This window comes from Vidua macroura, chromosome 30 (assembly GCF_024509145.1).
Source record: "Vidua macroura isolate BioBank_ID:100142 chromosome 30, ASM2450914v1, whole genome shotgun sequence".
NCBI lineage: Eukaryota > Metazoa > Chordata > Aves > Passeriformes > Viduidae > Vidua > Vidua macroura.
The window spans coordinates 993,909-1,017,887 of NC_071600.1; the positions used below are offsets into that span (position 1 = coordinate 993,909).

A 23,979-nucleotide genomic window follows, 5' to 3' on the forward strand; every position below is an offset into this window, starting at 1 on the left:
ATGCCTGGGGCAGAATCACTGCCAGCCCTTGGCACAGGAACCTCTGGCTGCAGGACAATGCAGCTGCAGCTCCTGCAGTGATCTCCTCAAGCTGGAACATCCCAATGCCCACAGACCTGTGAGTAGAAATATGAGTATTTCTGCTGCAGGGGAGGTGAAATGCTCAAGTAGCTCTGACATGCTGAGGGGTTCTGATCAGTCATAGAATATTCCCAAGACAAGGATTTTGATAAAAATGAGGACATTTCCCAAAACTTGGTGTTCAGTTTCCTAATATTTGAAAATGTCTGGTATAGGAGGATGGATATTAAAGGTTGATTATGAATTATTGATTATGAATTTTGTCAAGTGCCTGAGACATCCAAACTGTTACTTTTAGTGATCAGTAGGTTCACAGGAGATCCCTAATGTGCGTTCAGCCACTCTGCCCATGGACAGCAGCAGCATCACCTTTGCTGGAGCCATCAGGCTCAGTCTGAGCTGTGCTTTCTCCAAGCTGCAAACAGAACCTGCCCCCAGCCAGTGCCCTGCAAACAGGCAGGGTTCTGTCAGGCCGAGGAGAGTGCACAGAGATTTGGGGTCTGTGAGTGCTGGCACAGAGAGATCAGGCTCAGGGAAACACCTGCAGGAGGAAAATCTCCAGGAAGCAGAGAGAAGATGAGGGAAGGAGAGAAAACAAAAGCCAGAAATGCTGTGGCAGGGAGAGTTCAGAGATGTGCAGAGGATCCCCTCCAGTGCAGCCCCTCCCTCTGCACAAGCCCCCTCCCTCCTGTGCCCCCAGCCAAGCCTCTGCCCTCAGGGCCGGGGCTCCAAGGCGTGCAGCCCCTCCTGTGCAGGCAGAGCTGCAGCAGAGCCGTGGGGCAGCTCTGCAGCCCCGGGCCCAGTTCCCTCTGCAGAGCACAGGGCTGGGAGCAGCTGCCCGGCACTGGGGGCTCTGGCAGGGGGCACAGCTGGCTCAGGGTGACACAGCTGTCCCCAGTGCCCGGCTCTGGGAAATGCTGCCACTGCAGCCAGGGAAGGAGCTGCACCTCCCTTCATCCAATGCCATCAGAAGGACACTTGGAAGTCTCCCTGAGATTTCAGTCCAAACTGGGAGCTCCAATCCAGGGTGCAAACCTGTCCTAGAGCATCTCTGAGTTATCAGATTGATGGGGAAAGGCAGAGGTGTTGTGACACGGAAAATGCTGCTGGGTTGGTGAAATGAGCAATGTGAGTCCTTGGCTACAAATGTGGAGCTGAGCTGTGCTGGATCCATCTGCTTTCAACAGAACCTGGGGGATTTTTAGGGAAAACATGGGAAGCTGATCATCTTTCCCTGGAGAAATATTAAAGCCCTGAGAAATTCTGAACAGGTCTGAATGACAGACCACCTCCCCTCACTATCCTCTCATCACTTCGCCTCACAGAACTTTCTCTGTTCTCCCTAGAGGCAGCAGAAATGCTGAGGGTTTCTGATATCCAATAATACCAGGAAGACGTGGCTGGAGCTTAAAAATAAAACCTCAGAACTGTTAAACAGAAAAGCATGTCCATGTGTGTCAGAGAGGAGCGTGTATGTGAAATGGTTTTGTTTTTGGTTACAGTTAACTCCTCTAAAACTTCACTGTCCTTTCTCCATGAACAGGTGCCCATGTGCAGCCACGGCAAATGTCCAACAGCAGCTCCATCAGCCACTTCCTCCTGCTGGCACTGGCAGAGACGCGGCAGCTGCAGCTCCTGCACTTCTGCCTCTTGCTGGGCATCTCCCTGGCTGCCCTCCTGGGCAACGGCCTCATCATCAGCGCCGTAGCCTGCGGCCACCACCTGCACACGCCCATGTTCTTCTTCCTGCTCAACCTGGCCCTCAGCGACCTGGGCTCCATCTGCACCACTGTCCCCAAAGCCATGCACAATTCCCTCTGGGACACCAGCACCATCTCCTACACAGCATGTGCTGCACAGGTCTTTTCTTTTCTGTTCTTTATCTCAGCAGAGTTTTATCTCCTGACCATCATGTGCTACGACCGCTACGTGTCCATCTGCAAACCCCTGCACTACGGGACCCTCCTGGGCAGCAGAGCTTGTGCCCACATGGCAGCAGCTGCCTGGGCCAGTGCCTTTCTCAATGCTCTCATGCACACGGCCAATACATTTTCCCTGCCCCTGTGCCATGGCAATGCCCTGGGCCAGTTCTTTTGTGAGGTGCCCCAGATCCTCAAGCTCTCCTGCTCCAAATCCCACCTCAGGGAATTTGGGCTCATTGCTGTTAGTGCCAGTTTGGTATTTGGTTGTTTTGTGTTCATTGTTTTCTCCTATGTGCAGATCTTCAGGGCTGTGCTGAGGATCCCCTCTGAGCAGGGACGGCACAAAGCCTTTTCCACCTGCCTCCCTCACCTGGCTGTGGTCTCCCTGTCTATCAGCACTGGGGCATTTACCTACCTGAAGCCCTCCACCATCTCCTCCCCATCCCTGGATCTGGCCCTGTCAGTTCTGTACTCGGTGGTGCCTCCAGCCCTGAACCCCCTCATCTACAGCCTGAGGAACCAGGAGCTCAAGGCTGCAGTGTGCAGACAGATGACTGGATGCTTTCAGGAACATTAAACTGCTGGCTAATTTCTGCAAATCATTTGTAATAAAAGTTATCTTTGATACTTGTTGCTTTGGTTGTGGGCATTTTTTCCTTTGTTTTGATTTTTTTCATCTTCTCCCCAAGGAAATGTCATTGTTTGTGCCATTTCTCATTTTGTTTCTCTCCACCTTCCCTGTGGCCACAGACTGTGTCAATGAGGGGCTGCGCTCTCGGTGGCATTAAAGGAACTCAAGGATCTCCCAGCACAGTTTTCTGCAGAGCTGCCCTTTTGTTGCCTTCTCTGGAGCTGCAGCAGCAATGTCTGTGTGCAGAGCTGGGGGCAGATCAGTGCTGGCACAGCAGCTGTGCCCAGCAGCAGCAGCAGCACTTGGTGTTGGCAGTGCTGCTCCCGTGGCCCTGCCCCGCTGCCCTGGTGGCCCTGGTGTTGCTGCAGGGCCTGAGTGCTCTCGGGGCCGGGCACAGTCCTGGGGGTGGCAGTGCCGGGGCTGCAGCAGGGACAGGCCATGGGCAGTGCTGGGGCAGTGCTGACGCCTCAGGCCAGGGCCTGGGGGCTCCAGGCTCCTTGCCCAGGCTTTCTCAAAAACACGGCCAGGCCAATGCTCAGCACAGAAAACCCCCCTCAGCAGCCCCAGAGTTTTGGTGTGGGGACATGAACCTGAGGGAGCACAAATGCCATCAGCCTCTGGGGCCAGGAAGGGCTGGGGGACGCCAGGGAAACCACTCAGCTTTGTCCTGGCCTCTGCACTCAGCCAGAAAGTTTGTTCCCATCAGCTGGGACTTTCCTGTCCCACTGCAGACGCTGTTGCTCAGAGCCAGGGCTGCCTGGCAGCCACCCCCAGACTGCCCTGAGCATTTCCTTGGGCTCACCTTTGCTTTCTTTACTCTTCCTGCTACAGATTTCTTGCTATTGCACAGCCCTGTTCCCTGCCCTGCACACAGCCAGTCCCTGTTTGCCCTTTCCTCTCTGGCCCCACTCCCCTTTGCAGTTCCTGCCTTGGCACCATGGGAACGTCCCTTGGGGAGCAGGATCATCCCACAAGTGCTGCAGGAATTGTCTGCAGGCTCCTGCAGTGCCTCGTGCTGCTCCCTTGCCAGAGGCAGCCCCGGCCAGGGGGGCACATCTGGGCTGCTGTGTCTGCCTGTGGGGCTCCCTGTTCTGGGCAAGGAGGAGGAGCTGCAGAGGCTCTGCAGGACTGACAGGATGGGCTTTGGGGCTCTGAGGAGAAGCTGAGGGACCTGGGCTGCTGCAGCTTCTGAAGAGGAGGCCCAGGGCTCCTCCTGCACCTGCTCCAAGGGTGGTTTCAGGGAATCCCAGAATCAGCAAGGTTGGAAAAGACCTTGGACATCATCAAGTCCAACCTGTGCCCTGACACTGCCTTGTCTCCTCTGAGCCTCCTCTTCTCCAGGATAAACAAGGTCCCTGTGCAGAGCCCTCCTATCCTCCAGCAGATCCACACTCACACCCAGCTTGGCGTCATCTGCAGATTTGCTGATAGTGGACTCAATCCCCTCATCCCGATCATCACTGCAGATATTGAAATCCTCGCTGGCTGGCTCTGACCCCTCGGCCATCCTGTGGCTGCCCTGTGATGGCTCTCAAGGTGATCTGTTCCAGAACCTTGCCAGGCACCGAGGTCAGGCTGACAGGCCTGGAGTTCCCCAGATCCTCCTTCCAGCCCTTCTTGGGGATGGGCTCACACTGGCACCTCCAGTGCTCTGGCACCTCCCTGCTGAGCCAGGACTGATGGTAAATGATGGGGAGCAGCTTGGGGAGCTCATCCACCAGCTCCCTCATCCCCCTAGGATGGATCCCATCTGATCCCATACACCTGTGAGCATCTGAGTGGCTCAGCAGGTCACCAGCTGCTTCCTCCTGGATTACAGGGGGCTGTTCTGCTCCCTGTGCCCATCTGCCAGATCAGGAGAACTCTTGTCCTGAGGACAACCTGTCCTAATATTGAAAATTGAGACAAACAAGGTGTTAAGTAGCTTGGCTTTTTCCTTATCTTTAGTTACTTTATTCTCCACTGCATCCAATAAAGAGTAGAGTTTCTCCTTATCCCACGTTTTAGTATTAAGATATTTATAGAAACATTTCCTATTATTTTTCAGCGAAGTGTCCAGGTTAAACTCCAATTGAGATTTCAGCTCTTTCCTTTTTTTTTTCTGCATGACCTAACAACATCCTCAAACACTTGCTAAGTTGCCTGACCTTCTGTCCAAGGTTAATGCATCCTCTTCTTTCCCTTGTGTTCCCACAAAAGCTCCATGGGCAGCCAGGGCAGTCATTTTCCTCACCAGCTCATCTTTTGCCGCACTGGGACAGGCTGCTCCTTCCCCCTTAAGATTACATTTTCGAAATCTGTCCATCCTCCCTGCACCCTTTTTTTTTAAGGGCTGTTTCCCTTAAAAAAATCAGTACCTGATTCGGTACTCCCCAAATCAGCATCCTAAATAGGCCAAAGTCTGCCCTTCCTAATTCCAGTGTGGAAGTTTTGTTGCTGCCCCTCCTTCTTTCACAGAATACTGAAAACTTGATTATTTCATGGTCACTGTGCCCCAGGTAGCCTCCGACCCCCACATCTGCCACCAGCCCTTCTCTGTTTGTGAGCAGCAGGAGACAGAGCTTTCCTTGGGAGTGGAGTGTTACCAAAAATTCAGTGAAACAGAAAACTCCTTCACACCAGTGCAGCATTAAGAAGCAGCATTCTTTATTCAGTCGGATGCACGGGGGATAGCTCCTCCCAAAGCTGAGCATGCTGAGTGCAGGAAAGTTTCTGCTCATATTCTGCATTTTGCACACATATTCATTCATTGTCCTGGACTAAACACACATCTGATAATCATTTCCCAAAATCATTAACATATTTCCCCTCCCCTTTACCCATGCTCTCTTCTGTCCTGGGGGTCTCTCTGGTGGTCCCTGGTGGTCGTGGACCCCAATGTTCCCGTGGGCCTGGCTGAGCTGGCAGGACACTGAGGCTGGAGAACTTCCAGCTCCCCTTCTCACACAATGGGCATTGTGTGGTTTCCATAGGCCTGGGGTTTTGGAGAACAAGCTCCAGGTGTCAGCTCACCTGGTGGAGACAATTTATCATCTGGTAACATGAGGTCACTGTGTGGGCTATGACATCACAGAGTGGGGTATGTGAGGTCATTGAGCAACTACAGCATCATAGACTGTGTCTGTGACATCACAGAGCTGGCTGTGATATCACAGGGCAGAGGTCTGACATCAAAATCAGACTGTGACATAAAAGAGTTGGCTGGAACATCAGAGACCAGCTGTGTGACATTAGAGAACGAGCTGTGACATCTCAGAGGGGCTGTGTGACATCCCAGGAGGGCCCTGTGAGGTCACTGGGTTGGTCACTCCACCCCAGCTCCCCCTCACAGTTTCTCCCAACAAGTCCAATGCTGTTCATGCCCAGTGGGGTCCCTGTCCCCCGCTGTCCCCCCGGCCCACTTGGAGCCACAGCCTTGACCAAAGGATGTTCCACAGGATCCACCCCAGAGCCTGACACGGGGAAAAGGGGCCAGGGCTGTGTGACCAGGACATCAAGGCCGTGGATTATCCAGGTCCCTGTGGCCTGGGTTGGGTTCCCCAGGGCAGGAAAGATGTCTGGCAGCTGGAGCAGGCTTAGGGAAGGGCCTCCAAGGTGGGGCTGGAGCCCTTGGGCTGTGAGCAGAGGCTGAGGGAGCTGGGCTTGTCCAGCCCAGAGCAGGGAAGGCTGAGGGGCTCCTCATCCCAGCCTGGCAGTGCCAGCGAGGAGGGGATGGAGAACACAGAGCCAGGCTCTTCACCGGGGGCCTGGTGGGAGACAAAAGCCAATGGGTGGAAGGGGAAAGAGGGGAGATCAGCCAGGCCAGGAGGAGATGAAATGAGTCAGGCTGGTTTCAGCAATTCCTCAACACCAAAAGCAGCCTGACCTCCCTTCTCCATCCACCACTGACAGCTTTGCAAACTGTTTGAGCTGTTTTGCCTCCACTCCAGGACGAGCATCCTGATACAATAACTTAATTGTGTTTATATCTATCACAGAACCACATTTGTCTAAAATAAATTTTAGTATGGAAATCACTTGTGGATGCTGGACTCATCAGACACTGCTGGGACATTGCACATAGCTCAGGAAAGAATGTGATGGTTATTAAATTGTGTCCTGTTCATCTGTGGTCTGTTGGCCATGAAGAGAAACTTTCTGTGCCTCTGAGCCTCACCAGTTCCTGACCCCCAAAGGACACAAACCTGATGAGTTGTGGTTCCTACTCCAGTGCTGGCACCTGGAGCTCCCTCCATCCCCAGAGCAGAGCTGCCTTGTCCCAGAAAGTCCCTGGCAATGCAGGGATGAAGGAAACAGGACAGGCTGTGGGGATCAGGGGCAAGCACGGCCAGGGATTTGGGGTGGTTGTGAGCCCAGGGCAGGACCCAGCCCTTGGCCTTGGTGAACGTCATCCAATTGTCCTGGGCCCATGGCTCCAGCCTGTCCAGATCCCTCTGCAGAGCTTCCTGCCCTCCAGCACAGCCACACTCCCACCCAGCCTGGGCTCACCTGGAACTGCCTGAGGGTGCCCTCAATGGCCTCATCCAGATCAGCAATAAAGAGATTTCACTGGCCTGGCCCCAATCCTGAGCCCTGGGGACAGCCCTGGATGTGACTCCATTCCTCAGCTGCTCTGAGTGCCAGGGCTTGGATGAGGGAAATGGTGGGGAGGCGGTGGGGACAGAGTCTGACTGATTGTCAGCCATGAAGGGTCTTGATTTTCCTATCTGTTCAAACTGCATTAGGAGGTGCTGGGGGTCATTATCAATTGGACATTGCTGATATCAATCTCTAAACAGGAAAAGAACAATTCTCTCTGCACTGTTTTCAATATAGTATATTCATTTGGAGTACACTTCTGGAACCTGACTAATTAACCACAAAAAATTGAGGACTTGAATTATACCCAGGGGCTTTTCTAGTCTTGGGTGTTTTGAACAGATGTTTATGAGCTTTTTCACTGAATTCCTGAACTGAAGAGCTCAAGAAAAAGAGGCCTCTGGAGCAGTAAAATTCATCAGCAACCTCCAAGGGGCTGAGGATCCATCCCCATCAGAGCAGCAATGAGCAGAAATGGGCAGAGCTTTGTGGCTGCCCCAGCTCTGGGCTGGGCCCTGGGCCTGGAGCAGGAGCAGCTCTGGAGGGCCCCAAGGCCGGGGCTCTTGTGCTGGCCTGGGCAGGTGGGATGGCAGCAGGGGCTGCAGAGCTCTCAGCAGCTGAGGCCGAGGGGAGCAGGGCAGCCAGGGAGCCTCCTTGTGCCTTGGGCAAGCCCCTTCCCCCATGGCTGGGGCTGAGTCCTGGCTGAGCTGCAGCTGCTGCTGTGCCCTTGGCAGGGGCTGAGGCCGTGGGGCCAGTGGCCAGAGCAGCCTGGCCTGAGCAGAGCTGTGGGGCCAGAGGCGGCTGGGCTGTGCTGGGGAGAGGCCCTTGGTGCTGCACAGAGCTCAGGGCAGCTGGCAGAGCTTGCAGGGAGCTGGGCTGGGCTCCGAGAGCCTGGCCCAGAAACCATCAGTGTCCATCTCAGCCTGGCTGAGCGTGCAGGGGCAGGACTCAGCCCAGGCCTTGTGGGGCAGGGCCAGTGCCTGTGCAAGGCATTGAAAACAGGCAAGTGCCCGAGAGAGGAGGCTGCTCTGTGCCCTTGGGGGCATGGACACAGCAGGGAGGGGGCCCAGGACATTTGTCAGCGCCAGCCTCTGTCCCCAGCCCTTGGCAGCCCTGGCTGCTGAGCCCAGCTTTGGCCTGGGCTGAGTTTGGCTGTGGCCCAGCTCCATCCTGCTGCGGGGCTCAGGGCCTGTTCCCGGCCATGGCCAGCCCTGGCCGGCCTCTCTGCTGGCCCAGAGGCCGGCAGAGCCCGGGGCAGGGCTGTCTGTGCAGCCCCACAGGTGCCAGGGGCTGGGCAGGAGCTGGCAGAGGCTGCCCAGCAGGGAGGCCATGGGGCACAGAGCCCCAAGGCTGCCGTGGGCACCACGGCACAGGGGCCGTTCCCAGCCGCAATGCTCCTGTCCTGGGCTGGGCCTGCACAGGGGCTGTGGCACCATGGCTGGGCCAGCACAGGGCCACCAAGGGGCCACGCAGCCGCTGCCGGGGCTGGCAGCAAGGCCAGGCACAGACAAGGAATTGCTGAGCGTGGCCTGCGCTGGCCAGGGCTGACTGTGCCAAAGGCAGAGCTCAGCTGCCCTTGGGGGCTGCAGGAACACTCAGGAGCCCAAAGAGCCTCCATGGCTGTGCTGGAGACCAAGGCTGGAGCAGGGAAATGCAGGGCTGCTGCGCCATGGCGAGGGCATGGAATTCCAGCACACACCTCAGCTCTCGGATGATCCCGGCACCGTGCTGGGCCCTGTTTCAGCCTGGAGCAGAGCAGATGTTGATGGCACAGGAGCCCTGCGGGGCTGGCAGGGACCTGCAGCTTGCAAGGTGCTCTGCTCTCCCTCAGCTCCTCTCTGAGAGATGCAATCCCAGCTGGGCACCTCAGGGCACAAGTGGCACTGCCTGTTCATGGCCACACAGCTGATGTCCGCCTGGAAAGGGGCACAGGTTTTAATACTTGTACATTTCATATTACACAAGTAAATCTTTATTATCTGGGTCACTTGAATACTTTGAAGACAAGGCAGTTTTCCTGCCAGGAAAACAAATTTCCTGGATCTACTGGATTCTTGTACTGATGGCAGGAGAAGAAATACTGATCTTCCCCCCTACCTTTGCCACCAACATTCAGTCCAATATTTCATGACCCTCTTGCTTCAGGTGTTTCCAGCTCTCCTGTTTAAATGGCCATGTCTAAGGACATCGCTTCATTTTGAGCAACTGGATCTAGGTCCTTCCTGTTGCTCCCACATTTCCTCCTGCAGCTGTTCTCTGGTCATTCCAATGCATCTCCCTTGATTGGCTTCATGCTTTGAGCTTCAGGGAGTTCCCCAGTCTTTCAGAAGTTTAAATAACACCTTAGAATTTTAGTTGTATTTTTGTTGTTTATATCACCTCTTCCTATTCCTTTGTCTAAAAGTCTTCCTCTATGGCAATCCCTTGTGGGTGGTGGACATGTCAGATATTGCTGGATGTCACAAGGAGCTGAAGGAAGTGTTTTCTTTTTTCTTAAATGTTATCATGTTCACAATTTTTATGTTGGCCATGAAGAGAAACCTTCCTGTGCCTCTGAGTCTCACCAGTTCCTGGTCGCTCAAAGGACACAAACCTGATGAGTTGTGGTTCCCACTCCAGTGGCTGCACTTGGACCTCCCTCCATCCCCAGAGCAGAGCTGCCTTGTCCCAGAAAGTCCCTGGCAATGGAGGGATGAAGGAAACAGGACAGGCTGTGGGGATCAGGGGCAGGGCACAGCCAGGGAGAAGAATGACTTTTTCATTTGATGGAGCTGTGCCTTCCCTTGGCTTTGTTGGCTGACAAGAAATGAACATCTCTCTGTGTCTCGGGCAGCTCCTTCTCCAGGGAAAGCAGGTGGGAGTTGGAGCCAAGGAGCTGAAAGCTGCAGGTGCAGCCTGGGCTGGAGGGAGCTCAGATTTGCACAAGGCTGCTCTGAGTGCCAGGGCTTGGATGGGGGAAATGGTGGGGTGGGGGTAGGGACAGAGTCTGATTGATTGTCAGCCATGAAGGGTCTTGATTTTCATATCTATTCCAACTGCATGAGGAGGTTCTTGCATTCAGTGTCCATTGGAGATTGCACATATCAATGTATTAGCAGTAAAAAAAAAAACTATACAGGACCTAAAAAATATTTTTTACTGTCTTTTTAAATATATTCACTTTGAATAGGCTTCTGAAATCTGTCTAATTAACCACAAAATATTTGAAAACTTAAATTACATTATTCCCAGAGGCTTGGCTTGTTAAGGTGTTCTGAACATTAATGAGCCCTGGGGCACTGAATTCCTGAACTGAAGAGCTGAAGGCTGAAGAAGCCTCTGGAGCAGTAAAATCCAGCAGCAGCCTCCAAGGTGCTGAGGATGTCAGCAGCCCCCACTGAGGCCATCCCTGCCCAGAGACCGTGGGGGAATGGGCAGACAAGTAGAGCGTCCCTGGGGCTGGGGCAGCAGAACTCAGAGGCACCAGCGGCTCCAGCTGGGAAATGGAGTGTGGGATGGGGCTGTGAAAGCCCTGCCTGGGCTGTGCCAAGCAGGGCACACAAGCCCTGACCCCCATCCACTAAAAAACTCACTCAAGGGAGACATTTATAAGGAATTACAATTGTTTGTGTCCTCTGAGTTGGATGCACTGGAGAAATACCCGCACGGGATTCTCAGGAGCTCAAAACAACAAAACAGCCTTTACTGGGAACTTTAGAAAATCAGAGAAACTTTGGCCAAAGGTTTAATAGGACATTCAGTCAACAAAAAACAGTTTTCAATGCATTAACTTGGCCCATTCAACTTTACAAACTCTAAGCCTGTTCAATTTTAAGTTAATCAACATTTGCAAGAGGACAGAAGTAGAAGTAGACACAGAAAGAGAGAAAAATAAGATCTAGAGAAGCACACACAGAGCTACCAACTCCTGGATTCCAGCAGTGTTCAGATGGAAATTCCAAGAGGAGGTAGGGTCAAGATGTGTGCTTGCCTTGTGGTCAGCCTAAAAACTCCTTGGTCTTCCTGGGCCCTTCCCCCAGGTGGGACTTGGGGTCATTTGGTCACTCAGGAGCTGGGCTGGGGCTCCAGAGGTGGCTGTGGAGCATTGCCTGTGCTGTGCCAGGGACTGGCAGCCACTGCTGGGCTGGGATAGAGGCTCTGGGGGGATTGGGGTTCCAGGGCAGGGCAGGGCTGGGGTTCCAGGGCAGGGCAAGGCTGGACCTGCCCCTTCCTCCCCCCCACAGGAAATGTTTCCAGCCAACAATCTCCTCCAGTCTCTCACAATAGGTGGTGTTGGAGGTGAAATCCTGATTGTGGCCATGGGTGCCTGGCCGAGAAGGACAGTTTTTTTCCAGAGGAAGGAAAGCCTCAGTTATTGGCTAATTTCTGGTCTGATTGCCTGGATTTTGTTTGGTTTTGTTGTTGCTTTGTTTCCTTGATGTACCTGAAGTGTCCAGTCAGGAGCAGAGTGACTCTTGCCAAGGAACTTTGCCGTGCTGTCGCTGAATATTAAATCTGGTTTTTGCTGCTCCCTTGCTGGGGATTTTTTCAGCGCTCTCAAGCCCTCGTTGGTAACAGGGTGAAGGAGCCCTGGCCCAGGCTCTGGCCCTGGGGGACACGGGGACGCTGCCGGGGGGGTCCCTGTCCCCCTGTCCCACCCCCCAGGGCCCCGTCCCCCATCCCCGTGTCAGGCTCTGGGGCCGATCTCGTGGAACATCCTCTGGGGGAGGCTGCGGCGCCGGGGGTGGAGGGACCCGGGGGGACAGGGGACCCCGCTGTGCACGAGCAGCGTTGGACTTCTCTGGGGGAGAAGAGTGAGGGGGGGCTGGGGTGGAGTGACCTCCCCAGTGATGTCACACAGCCCCTGTGATGTCACACAGCCCCTTGTAATGTCACAGAGCCAATTCTGAGATGTCACCCTGTGATGTCATGCAGCTGCTCTGTGATGTCACAGAAGACTCTGTGATGTCACAAAGTCACCCTGCAATGTCACTGTCTGTTCTTTGATGTCACAGCCTGCTCTATGATGTTGCACAGCCACCCAGTGATGTCACAACCCACTCTTTGATGTCACAGAGCCACCCTCTATGATGGCAGTATCTGCTCTATGGCCTTATACCCTTCTATGATGTCACAGCCTGCTCTCTAATGACACAAAACCCTCTCTGAGATGTCATACTGCCACTCTGTAATGTCACAGCACACACTTTGACCTCACAACCTGCTCTATGATGTCATACAGCCATGCCATGATGTCACAGCCCGCTCTGTGATGCCACAGAATCCCCTCTATCATGCCATAGGTGCTCAATGACCTCACACAACAAACTCTGTGATGTCATAGCCCAATCTGTGACCTCACTCAACCCACTCTGTGCTGTCACACAGCCCCTCTCTGACATCACAGCTGCTCTGTGACACAGCCACAGAGGTGCTGCTGTGACACAGCTCCCTCTGGGACATCCCACAGCCCCTGCCAGTGCTGAGCCCCTGTGAGCTCTGTCTGTGCCCTGCTCGTGTCCCTGGCATGCCCTGGCAGTGCCCCAGCCCTGCTGGGCTGTGCACAGGAGCTGCTCCTGGCCAGAGCTGTCTCTCTGCAGCGCTGCCCTTGCCAGGAGCTGCCTCTGGGCCAGGAGCCCGGCCCAGCCCAGCAGCACAGACACAGCACCAGGACTTTAATGACCCTCTGGGGCTTTGGTGCTCTTTGCATCAGACCCAGTCCCTCAGAGTGTGCTCAAAGAACTTCTCAAGAGCTCCAAGTGAGATTGAAACACTGAGGTTTCTTTTACTTTGAAGAGATCCCTGTGAGGGACACAACTGAGAAAGTGTCCCCAGGTTCCAGGTACAGCAGAACACTGGAGGCACTGATGAGAGGTGGGGACAGCAAGGGAAAGGTGTCTCTGGTGCTGAGCAAACCTGGATGTGCTTCAGGAATGCAAAGGGCCAAGGCTGAGCCCCAGCCCCTGGCAAGGCAGATCCTATCCCTCCCTCATTGCTCAGGGCTCTTCCCAGGATGGGCACTGGCATGTGGGGATGTGCAGTGCCAAGGGCAGGACCATGGGGCGGCCCCTGCCAGGCTGCTGAGCAGGGACAAGGAGGCACTGAGGCCCCAGGGCTGCAAGGGTCACTTGTCCCCTCGTGGCCTCAGGCCCAGGGCCAGCAGCCATGGCCAAAGTGCTGCACAGGTTGGCTCTGTCAGGGTCTTGCAGCTGCTGCACATGCCTGTGCCCTCTGCAGCCCAGGCTGTCCTACGGTGTCCCTGCCCTGCGCCTCTGTCCCTGCAGGCTGTCCTCATCCCCCGGCTGCCCCAGCTCGCTGGCCCCTTCCTTTGCTGACAGCTCTGCCTCCTGCCTGCCTCTGTCTGCCCACACAAAGCCTTGGGCTGCTCCAGGCTCCTTCTGGGGACGTGTTGCACCACAGCCCTGCCCTGGGAGGGAAATTCCTTTCTCCTCTTGAGTCCAGTCTGGATTTGACCAGTTGCATTTCTGGTATAATTTCTCTCTCCGGCTGTTTCACACTATGGAGAAAAGCTCCTCCATTTCTGAATCCACCCTTCAAGCCCTGCCAGGCCACTCCTGATCTGTCCTTAGTCTCTTCACAACTGAGCCCAGGCACATCAGCCTCCATATATGTGTTTGGTTCTTCAGGCCTGCAAACCCAGCCTGGGAGATCTCTGGGCCCTCTCCAAGGTGTTTGCAAATGAAAACATTCTGCTCATATCACCAGAGGCCAAGGCCAGGCAGAACTGTCTGTCCTGGCAGCTTGTGTTTGGGAGCAATCCTAGGAGAGATAGAATTTTGGTGGCCAAATTCCAGTTTCTGCCATGATCCCTGCACAAAAAGGTCAGTTATTTTCTGTCGGAAGAAAAGCACAGAGCCCCAGTGCTTCTGAGGCAGCAGAGATTTGACCACCAGAGGCCAAGGCCAGCCAGAGCTGGCAGCTTTTTTTCTGGGAGATAGCCTTGCATACAGGAAATTTTTTAGAGAAAGTACCAATATTGTCCATGGGTGTCTGAAAAGAGGGACAGCTCTTTTCCATAGGAAGGAAAGCATGGAGCACCAGTGGTTCATGGGCAGATGAGAGGCAGCCCTCAACATGCCAAGGTGGTCAGGTGGTCCCCAGGAGGCCCAGCCAGCCAGGCCTGGTCCGTGTTCCCCTGGTTTGGTGGTGATGCCTTGAGAGGCTACCTAGAATGGAGCTAGACAGTGCTAAAGGAATAAAGCAGGTGTTTATTAAAACGCCCTCAAGGGATACACCTGGGGCAGTACAAGAGCCTGGCCCTGGCTCCATCCTAGATGGAGTCCAGGTCACGAGTTTTCCCTGGGGCAAACAGGGAGATTTGGTCTGGCAGGATGTGTAAAACAATCTCCTGTAATATCTACTTGTTCTCACACAGAACACTTGGCTGCAGGGACACATTCCCATCGTTCCTGCCCAGCTTTCAGGATTCCAACAGTGCTGTCTTTCCCCAGAGCTGTTCCTTCAGCTGCCTCGGGAGGGCCTTTTGGCCTCTGGACCCACACTCTGGCTCCTTTATTAGCACTGTTGGATCCAAACCCTTTATCTCCACCAACAGCAGTGATTTGAGGTGGATCTCTTTTTTTCCCCAATTGTTTTAAAAACTGACAATATCAATAATTGTGCTACCCTGTCATGGGGTTGAATAATCCAATCTTGTTCACTATTGTTTAACACAATTCCTCCAATTTCCCTAGATAATCTGCATCAGTTCCTCCTCCCATGTCATGAGCACTTTGTAAGGCCAAGCTGCAGTGGGCAGCTCTCAAACCAAAGTGTCCTGGAGGAATCTGGATTCCTGTTCCTGCATTGTTAACTCTCATTTGCTTCTGATTTATCCTAACTAATTCCAGTGCATGAAGGTCCAGCCCTGCAGCCTCTGGGCTGGCCCTGCCAGGGCCATCACAGCCAGAACAATTTCCCAGGCAGTCCAAGTCTCACTGTCCATGGCTGTATTTGCAAATTGGGAGCAGCCGTGCACAGCCAGGGGGTTTCCATTTCCCCAGGGGGCCATTGCTAAGGGCATGGAGCACATCTGGGAGATGGCTTCTCCATGGGGACAGGTTCCCATCTCCTCATTCTTTCAACTGCTCTTTTAACAACCCCTTCACCCGTTCAACCAATCCTGCAGCTTGTGGATTGTCTGGGACATTAAAAACCCAGCAGCCTTAATCACTTTATTTCTCACATAACAGACAAAGCATTCCGCACCACAGTATCAGCAAATCCTATAAAAATAGCCAATTTCATCCCTTCCTCCTTTATTCATTGTATGCAGTCTTGCAGAGTTTACCACTGACATTTGGGTCTTGGCCAGTCCTTTTCTGTAGGGTATTCAGTGTCACAGAGAGCAGCCAAACCTGACAAATTAGTATTGTCAGCATTATTTCACATTATAAATTTTAAATTATACAGATATGAATATAGATAATTGGATTATATAATAATAATAATAATAATAATAATAATAATAATAATAATAATAATAATAATATTCTATCACTTGCACAAATGAACCTGAGCTCAAGATTTAAACCTTCTTCTGTCACTCCATGTGGCAGTATTCTCAAAACACTTTTTCCCTCTGTTCGTGCTGTTTCCAATGTGTTGTTACCAAAATCCATCCCCATCTTCCCAAACCCACAAGATCTTTTCCATTTCCCATATGCCATTTTTGGATGCATTTTAAGACATCCAGGGGTTCAGCCTCTTTTAACCGACTGCCCCACTGCTCACACGGTGCTCCCACCTCAGCCCACTCCAGAGCCATGGAGCTCCAGGGAAGGGCTTCCCACCTGGGAATTTCTAATGGGACTGATTCCTCACATTTACATTTAAAAAGTGACATTTTGTGGTGATCTGGCCAGACTGTGCCAGTTTTGTTTCACCAGTGGGCAGGGTCAGCACCGAAGACACAGACACCAACTGAAGGAATCAGTGTCATTGACTGTAGCTCAAAGCAGCAAAGAATCACAAAAGGAGCAGCTCAGCAGTGCACCCAACCATCACCACCAAAGATTGCAGCAGTGATTAAGAAAGATCCAGCCCCAGTTACCCTCAGGCTTTACCATCCCCCAGATCCACACAGCAGCTGGGGAAGCTGTCACAGCCAAGGGCTGCAGAGCCACTCCTGGACACTGGCAATTCCTGCAGGTGCCTCCAGCCACAGGTGAGGCTCCAGCCCCGCTGTGAGAGGGCCCAGCTCTGACAGTGCTGAATGAACAAACTGACAGCACTTCTGCTGCGGGAACATCTGCTTTCATCCTCCTCTTGGGTTCCTCCCAAAGCCTGGCCAGGGCCCCAGCAGGAACCAAGGGAGGTGACTTTGACCATTCAGCCCCAAACAAGGCCAGATGTCGGATTTCATGGCCTTGTCTGGCTTCTAAACACAGAAAGGTCAATACATGTTTCACTAATGAGTGGATACATCTATCACAGTGCTAATGACCATGCATATTTCATTAGTGAGCAGATCCAAAGATAACCTTTGGCTGGAAGCTTCATCCAGAGGCCACCTTTGGCTCAGGGCCTGTTGTTCAGGCCTCACTCAGGGCTGTTGTCCAGGCCTTGGCACTTCAGGGACGTGGTTTAGTGCTGGGCTCGACACTGCTGGGTGACCGGCTGGACTGGATGAGCTCAGAGGCCTTTCCCAACAGAAAGGATTCTGTGATTCCATGATTCCATCTGCTGCATTCAGCCAGGTCCATGTTAGCAGCATTCATTTGCTCAGAAAGTCTCCTCTGGCCCAGCTCTTGTGGCCTGAGGCTTCAGCTCCTTCAGCTCCTGGTGCTCAGCTGCTCGTGCTGAACCAGACGACTCGGAGAGAAGAACACAGTCCATCCAATTCCTTCTGGGACACGGAGAGGGGAGGCTGTGGAAACAGGAGCAGTGTTTGCTGTGGCCTCCTCTCTGCCCTTCACGCCTTTCAGCGCTTTGAACCAGCCAAGAGCTTTCTCCAAGAGTGCAATGGAGCAGCTGTTCCTGCTCCCAGGCCTGGCTCTCTCCACTCTCTGACCTTGCCTGCTTTTGTCCCTCTTGCTGTGCCCTCTGCTCCCCCAGGGCTCGGTGGCTGCTGCCCAGGACTGTGGGACTGGCACAGATCCCGTGGTCGAGACCCTCCTTTCTCTGCCCTTGGAGCTGCCTGGGCACAGCAGCCTTTTCCATCTGGAAGTTCCCCATGGACAGGGAGTCCCCAGCTGCGTTCCTTGCACAACCTCCAGGAGCCCAGGGCTGCCATCTCAAGTCCCTGCTGGCCCTGGGGGCTCCCAGGTGGGCACAAGGGGGGCAGCAGAGCCAGCAGGGAGCCTGCGAGTCTCTTCCAGCCCTGTCTGCTCCGAGTTTGGGCCTTGGAGCCTCAGGTGGCCAAAGGCAGCTGCTGCTGGTCCCTCTGTGTGCCCGTGTTCAGCAGTGCTGCTCCATCAGTCTGTGCCCAGCAACAGGGAAAAGCCTCAGCCCTGCAGGGCCAGGAGCTGCCGGGCTCTGCCTGAGCAGCTCAGCCAGAGGGAAGGGAGCTGCTCCCCACGGGAACCAGGAGCAAAGGGCTGGAGCACCTCGTTCTGGGGCACAGCCCAAATTCTGGGAGGGAGTAACAGAGTTATTCACGTGCACGGGTGTGTCAGCTCTGCAGGTGCTGTGCCTGCAAACACATGGCTCGAGATGTGCAAAAGAATTCTGCAACTCTTGGCTGGATCAGGATGTCAGCAGTGCTGAACTCCAGCTTAGTCCAAAGCAAACACTTCACACCTCTGCTCATAGCTACTAGATTTTTTATATCAGGGTATCCAGAGAAAAGTAAACAGAGAAACAAATACTTTCATTGTTTATCAAAAATATATCTCATTTTGCTGTACATTTCTTTTTCAGGATGTGTTATCAGCTCAAAAAGAAAAAAGAAAAAAGAAAGGAAAAGATGAGAAAAATATGAAAGATAAAAACAAGAAATAAATGTGTATTGAAAATCTTCTGTAACTTTGGATTAAGAGGTAACTGATCTTTTTAAAAGAAGAACTCATTTACTTTGTGCATGTTCTGATGGCCTGGATCCATCTTACAGATTCATCACAGCATCCTTTTTATAAAAATTTTGAGTTTTGTTTCCAGTATTAAGATTTTTTTTTTTTTTTTAAATTGAAGTTGAAGCAAGAGGAGGATGAGAGATGGATTGTGCGTGACTGTGTCTTGAGGGCAAAAATATTGCAGTTTGAAACTTGGACCTAAAGTATTGAAAATGACACTTACAAATCCCAGTGAATTGTGTGACAGCAGCTTTTCCTGTAGGATGTGCAGCATCAGAAAGACTTCATCAGTGGGGTTGGGGGTGCTTGGAGCTTTGTCCTGTGCCACTCTGGGATGTCATGAACCAGGACTTCACCTGCCACCAGCCCAGCTCACCCTCTGCCACCGCAGCTCCTTGGCCCTTGTGTCCCCAGAGCAGACACAAAGTGTTTCTGCTGCTCCCCCTTTGCACAAATCCACAGAGAGCTGGGATTTTTCCAAGTCTTGTGTCTCCACTGGGCCATATTCCCAAAGAACCAGCAGCACGTCCTGATGAATACAGTGAGTTACATGGATGGTTGTCAGCTCCACTGCCTGCCTAGAAATCCTGAAACTGCTTCTAAATGCTGCTCCTTCAGCTCCTGGACACCTTCTCACACAGAGCTGGGAAAAAAATCCCCTGGCCAGCAGCTAAAAGGTGAGTTATGCTAAAATTAGAGCTCTGCGGGTAATCTCTCTCCCTCCCTGTCCTTTTAATGTATCTGTGCATGGGGGTGTGCATGGATGTGTCTTGTATGCAAAGGAAGGAGCGTGCAAGCAACGTGACTGACACTGTCACTGTCCATGCTATTCCATACCCATGGGTACAGAGACATTCTGGAAACCCTGGCACAGACAGGGCCTTCTGTCCATGGGTACAGAGACATCCAAGAGCCCCTGGCACACACAGAGCCTTCTGTCCATGGGTACAGAGACATCCAAGAGCCCCTGGCACACACAGAGCCTTCTGTCCATGGGTACAGAGACATCCAAGAGCCCCTGGCACACACAGGCCTGGCACACACAGGCCTGGCAGCACAGGTTGCTTTCCCCACAGGCTGCAGGAGATGAGAACACAACATTTGCCAACACTGACTCAAGCCACAGCTGCGGGTGCTCCCCGTGAACCTCAGCTCTGGCACCACTGTCTGCCCCAAGCTTCAGGGGCTGCAGTGGGAGCCCGGCTGGGCTCTGCCCTGGGGCCATCCTGCAGGGACAGCTGCAAACAGGGAGCATTCCCTTGCCACCAAGAGCCAAGCCAGGGCTGCAGGGCAGCTGCTCCAGCCCGGACTGCACTGCTGAGTGCAGTGCTCTGGGGCTGGGGCTCCCCGCACAGGGGACTGGACTGGTGTGCCAGAGGAGACAGAGAAGCTGCAGCTTCAGCCTAACTGAGGTGGGTGCGTGGGCTGGGAAGAGTGGAGAGGCTCAAGGGGATTCACAGAGCTCATCCTGCTGCAAGGACAAAGAAAAGGGAGTGGGAACTCAGCAGTGAGGACAGCTGAGGGCTGGAGAGCAGCTCTGAAGGACACTAAAATCCCACTGGACCTCTGAGACATTGCTGCTCCTCAGCCAGTGCCAGGATGAGTCCCTAAGCCTGGGGCTCGGCCTTCCTCATGGTGAGGGGCACCAAGGAAGGCAGCAGTGTGATGGAGACTGCCATGGGCTGGGAACTCACTGGGGGAAAAGAGGCAGCAGTTGGGGAGTAAAAGGCAGGTAGGAGAGAGAACTGCTCAGAGAAGGGCTGAGCTACAGCTTGAGCAAGCTGAAAAACGTCATTTGGGGTCATCGCAGATTGATTTCATTTCAGAAACTATTGAACAAGTTTAATTTTTGGAGGGTGGCATGTTTTCCCTGGGAGGTGTACACTCTGCAAACTTGAGCTGTGTTGCTGAAATGCTCAAGCAAGGCAGTGCTGCAGGTCACACCATTTCTTCTTTGGCTGATTCTGGCCCGGTGCTGAGCTCCAGCAGAGCCCTGGCAGAGCCCAGAGCAGCCTCAGCACCCGCAGAGCCCGGCTGCAAGGAGAGAAAGCAGAAAGCGCCCGTCAGCTGAAGGCTCCTGTCCCCTTGTCCCAGCCGCCCGCGGTGCCCAGGCCATGCTGGCCGTGCCCAGAGCGGTGCCCAGAGCTGCCCATCACTGCTGCCTTTGGCAGCAGAGCAGGAGGGCAGGACATGTGCCCAGCCTGCAGCCAGCCACGGCACATCCAGCCCTCAGCAGCTGCCCGGAGCAGGATGCTCCTGTGCTCGCTGCCATCTCCCCAAAGCTCTGATCCCACCATGCCAAGCAGATGGGACCCACCTGACGCCATCCACCGCTGGAAGAAAAGCTGGTCCCAAACGATGTCCTCAGCCTTCTCCAAGGGCACGGCCCATCCACGCCGCAGCTGCTCCCAAGCACTTCCCCATCCAGACTGGACCCCACCTGGAACGCTTCCTCTAGAAAAACAAACAACAATGATTGAAAATAGATTACAGACAAAAAGGGGAACAAGAAAAAAGGTCAAAAATCTTATCTCTGTCAGGGCCTTGAGGAAGGCCAACACCTGCATGACAGGGAAAAACCCACCCACAGGACAGGGAAGCCCAGGATTTCTCCCTTCCCCCTGCACTGCCCCCCAAAATAACGCTGATCCCAAAGCAAACAGGGGCAGTGGAGCAGCCCAAGCCCTTCCTTGCCTGCAAAGCAAAGCAGCCCCTGCACAGGTTCTGGAGTCCCACCTGTGCTCCCACCATGGGGTTTGTTTGTGTCGGGCTGGCTGCCCCAGCCCCAGCCCCAGCCCGGGGCACGGTGGGTGCTGGGGGCTGTTGGCAGGGCCAGGAGCCCACTCCCATTTCGTACCCACCCCAGCCCATGCCCCCAGCCCTGCCAAAAGCAGCCTGGCAGCCGACTGAAGGATCAGCTGCATCCGCCCCAGCAAAGGGGGAACCTTTGGCTCCCGGCCAGGCTGAGCAATGCCCAAATCTGGGAGCATCCCCTGTGTGTGGACTCATCTCCAAATTCCCTGTGGAGCCTGGCTTTTGAGAAGGTGCCAGAATCCAAGTCCATCATCTTCAGCTGGCCAGGCCGAGGAAGAGATTGTCATCCTTGAGGTTGTCCTTGGTGTCTCCAGCAGCAGCAGCCCCACCTGGTGCAGCTTCTACAGGGGCTCCTTCTCCTTCCCTGGGGCCAGACCAGGCTGTCAGGGTTCTGCCCAGGGCCCCAGCTGTCAGTGAACCAGGACAAGCAACCCAGGGGATGATGGCCACCAGTGCTTGCCACACCAGGTGTCCAGCTCAGCTCCAGCCCAAGAGCTGCGTGTTCCCTTCTGCTGACCCCTGCTCAGAGCTACAGGCAGCACAAAACCTGTCTGGTTGCCTTTGCCACTGATTGCCAAGAGATGTGTGGAGCTGTTACCTGCCAGGCCCCTGGATCCAACTGTGCACGTGGATCTCTCCCATCCTCTAGGGCAGAGGAACACCCTGCACCCAAGGATCACGGAAAAGCTCTTCTAAGGATGGCCTGTCCATGGGCTGCATGGACAAACACCTCTTAATGACATCCTGGCACTCTGGGGAGAGAAACCAGGAATCACCAGTCAGTTGGAGAAGTTGCCCCCCTGTTCCCATGCCCAGGCCATGCTGGGTGTGCCCAGAGCTGGGCCTGAATTTCCCCATGGATTCTCTGTTTGGAGGAGAGCAGGAGAGCAGGACTTGTGCCACCTCCTCAGCAGCTGCCAGAGCGGGATGCCCACGAGCTGCTGCTGTCTCCCAGCACTGGTATTGCCCCCGTGGCCGAGATGAGGATCCACCTTGAGAGAGCCGTCGTGGGAACAAGATCCGACCCCAGATGATCTCCTGGCCCCTCCTGAACGGGTGTTTGCCCATGACAAGGTGGCACAGCAGGAGGCCCAGGGACCAGATGGTCGCTGCCTCGCCGTGGTAGCGTCGGTGGTGGATCCACTCTGGTGGGCTGTAGGACAGGGTTCCTGTGGAACACAGACAGAGTTCAGCAGGGGGATGCTGCTGCTCCCAGAGCCTGGCCCCAGCACCCCTGGGCATGTGGGGGCTGCCCCAGTGGCACACGGGGTGACCGCTGCCCTCTGGCCAGCACCTGGGACTTGTGTACAGACTCGGGGCTGGAAAAGAAGCCACTGGTGCTGGAAGAGGGCAGCAGAAACCCTGGGAAGGCCCAACCATGACACACAAAAGAAAAACTCACCCAGTGGTGGAGAAACCCACTCGACTACCTGACTGCACAGCCTCCCAAAAATGTGAACAAGCCAAGGCAAACAAGGGGAGCAGAGCAGTCCAAGCCCTTCCTCGCCTGCACACCAAACCATCCAGGGAACGGGGTCAGAGCCCCCTCTCTGCTACCCCCATGGGGGTTTTTGTCGGGCTGGCTGCCCCAGCTCCAGCCCCAGCCCAGGGCACAGTGGGTGCTGAAGACTGTCAGCAGGGCTGGGAGCTGGACCCCCTCACACCCCCACCCAAATCAACCTTGCCGGAGCCTTCCCCCAGATTGGGATGACTCCGGGTGCTGGTAAAGTCTCTCCTCCAACCCGTGCCTTCAAAGAAAGACTCAGTAGTCTTCAGTCGTCTGGTCTCAAGGCAGTTTATTGCATGTTATCTCAAGGCACACAGACTCCCTGACATTGTCCCTGATTTCTTCTCCCTCTGCGTCTCTCTCTGCGTCTCTCTTCGTCTTCTTCTCTGTCTCTGTCTCTGTCTCTGTCTCTGTCTCTGTCTCTGTCTCTGTCTCTGTCTCTGTCTCTGTCCCTGTCTCTGTCTCTGTCCCTGTCTCTGTCTCTCGAGGGGCTGGTGCCATCTTTTATATCACACATTACGTATTAGGTGTTTATAGTTTTTCCCCAATGCCTATTACCTATGTTGAACAGTGACTTTCTACTCTAAACCAATCTGTGAGTGCCAACACCACCAAGAACATGGGGAATAGGAAGAAGAAAGAAGGAGGACAGGGCACGCCCAAATCCCTCCATCTTAGAACCTCTGACCCCCATGTACAAAACTCAGACCCCTCTGTACAAGGCCTAAAACCCCCCTGTACAGCACTCAAAAATCCTACCTTTTACTTTGTGACTACTTCTATTATAATATCTAAACTTTTGTGATTTCTTGTTCTTCCTGCAAAGTTGGTAAATTGTTCCATGGGTCAGACTCAAGACCACAGGGGTTCCTGGCCGCCTGCCAGGGTCTCAGAGGCTTCTGCCCTGCGCCCGGAACATCCAAGAGTGTCTGAGGGACACCTTGGGTTCCGACAAACCTGGCTCCAGCATTAATCCCATCCCAGCTGCAATAGGGGGAGCCCCGGTGCTGCACCCCGGCTGGGCCATGAGATGCCCAGGAGCATCCCCTGGCAGGGCTCACCTGCAAACTGGGTGTAGGCTGTGTCTTGGAGGAAGGCGCCACAGCCAAAGTCGATCAGTTTCAGCTGCCCCGTGGCCAGGTCGAGCAGGATGTTCTGGGGCTTGATGTCCCTGTGCAGGACCCCGCAGCTGGTGCAGTGCCGCACGGCCTCCAGCACCTGGCGGAACAGCCCCCGCGCCTCCTCCTCCGGCAGGAACCTCCGCTCCGCCAGGAAACCCGACAGGTCCTGGCACCGCTCCGGGCGCTCCAGCACCAGCAAGAAGCTGTTGGGGAGCTCGAGCCACTCCAGGAGCTGAATGACACCAGCGCAGCCAGAGGCCACCTTGGCCAGCAGCACGATCTCCAGGGGTGCGCTGGTGCCGTCGGGCTGCGG

General features: G+C 54.3%; 1 protein-coding gene and 2 pseudogenes across 1 annotated transcript; 2 read left to right on the forward strand and 1 right to left on the reverse strand.

Moving 5' to 3' along the window:
- The window catches only part of LOC128820668 (uncharacterized), a 1,438,581-nt pseudogene that overhangs the window by 414,978 nt on the left and 999,624 nt on the right, over window positions 1-23,979 (reverse strand).
- The window catches only part of LOC128820670 (zinc finger protein 850-like), a 488,361-nt pseudogene that overhangs the window by 408,951 nt on the left and 55,431 nt on the right, over window positions 1-23,979 (forward strand).
- LOC128820714 (olfactory receptor 14J1-like) lies at window positions 1,648-2,630 on the forward strand. Its single transcript, XM_054001533.1, has one exon. The coding sequence runs from the start codon at window positions 1,648-1,650 to the stop codon at window positions 2,578-2,580; it is 933 nt and encodes a 310-aa protein (XP_053857508.1). The 3' UTR covers window positions 2,581-2,630.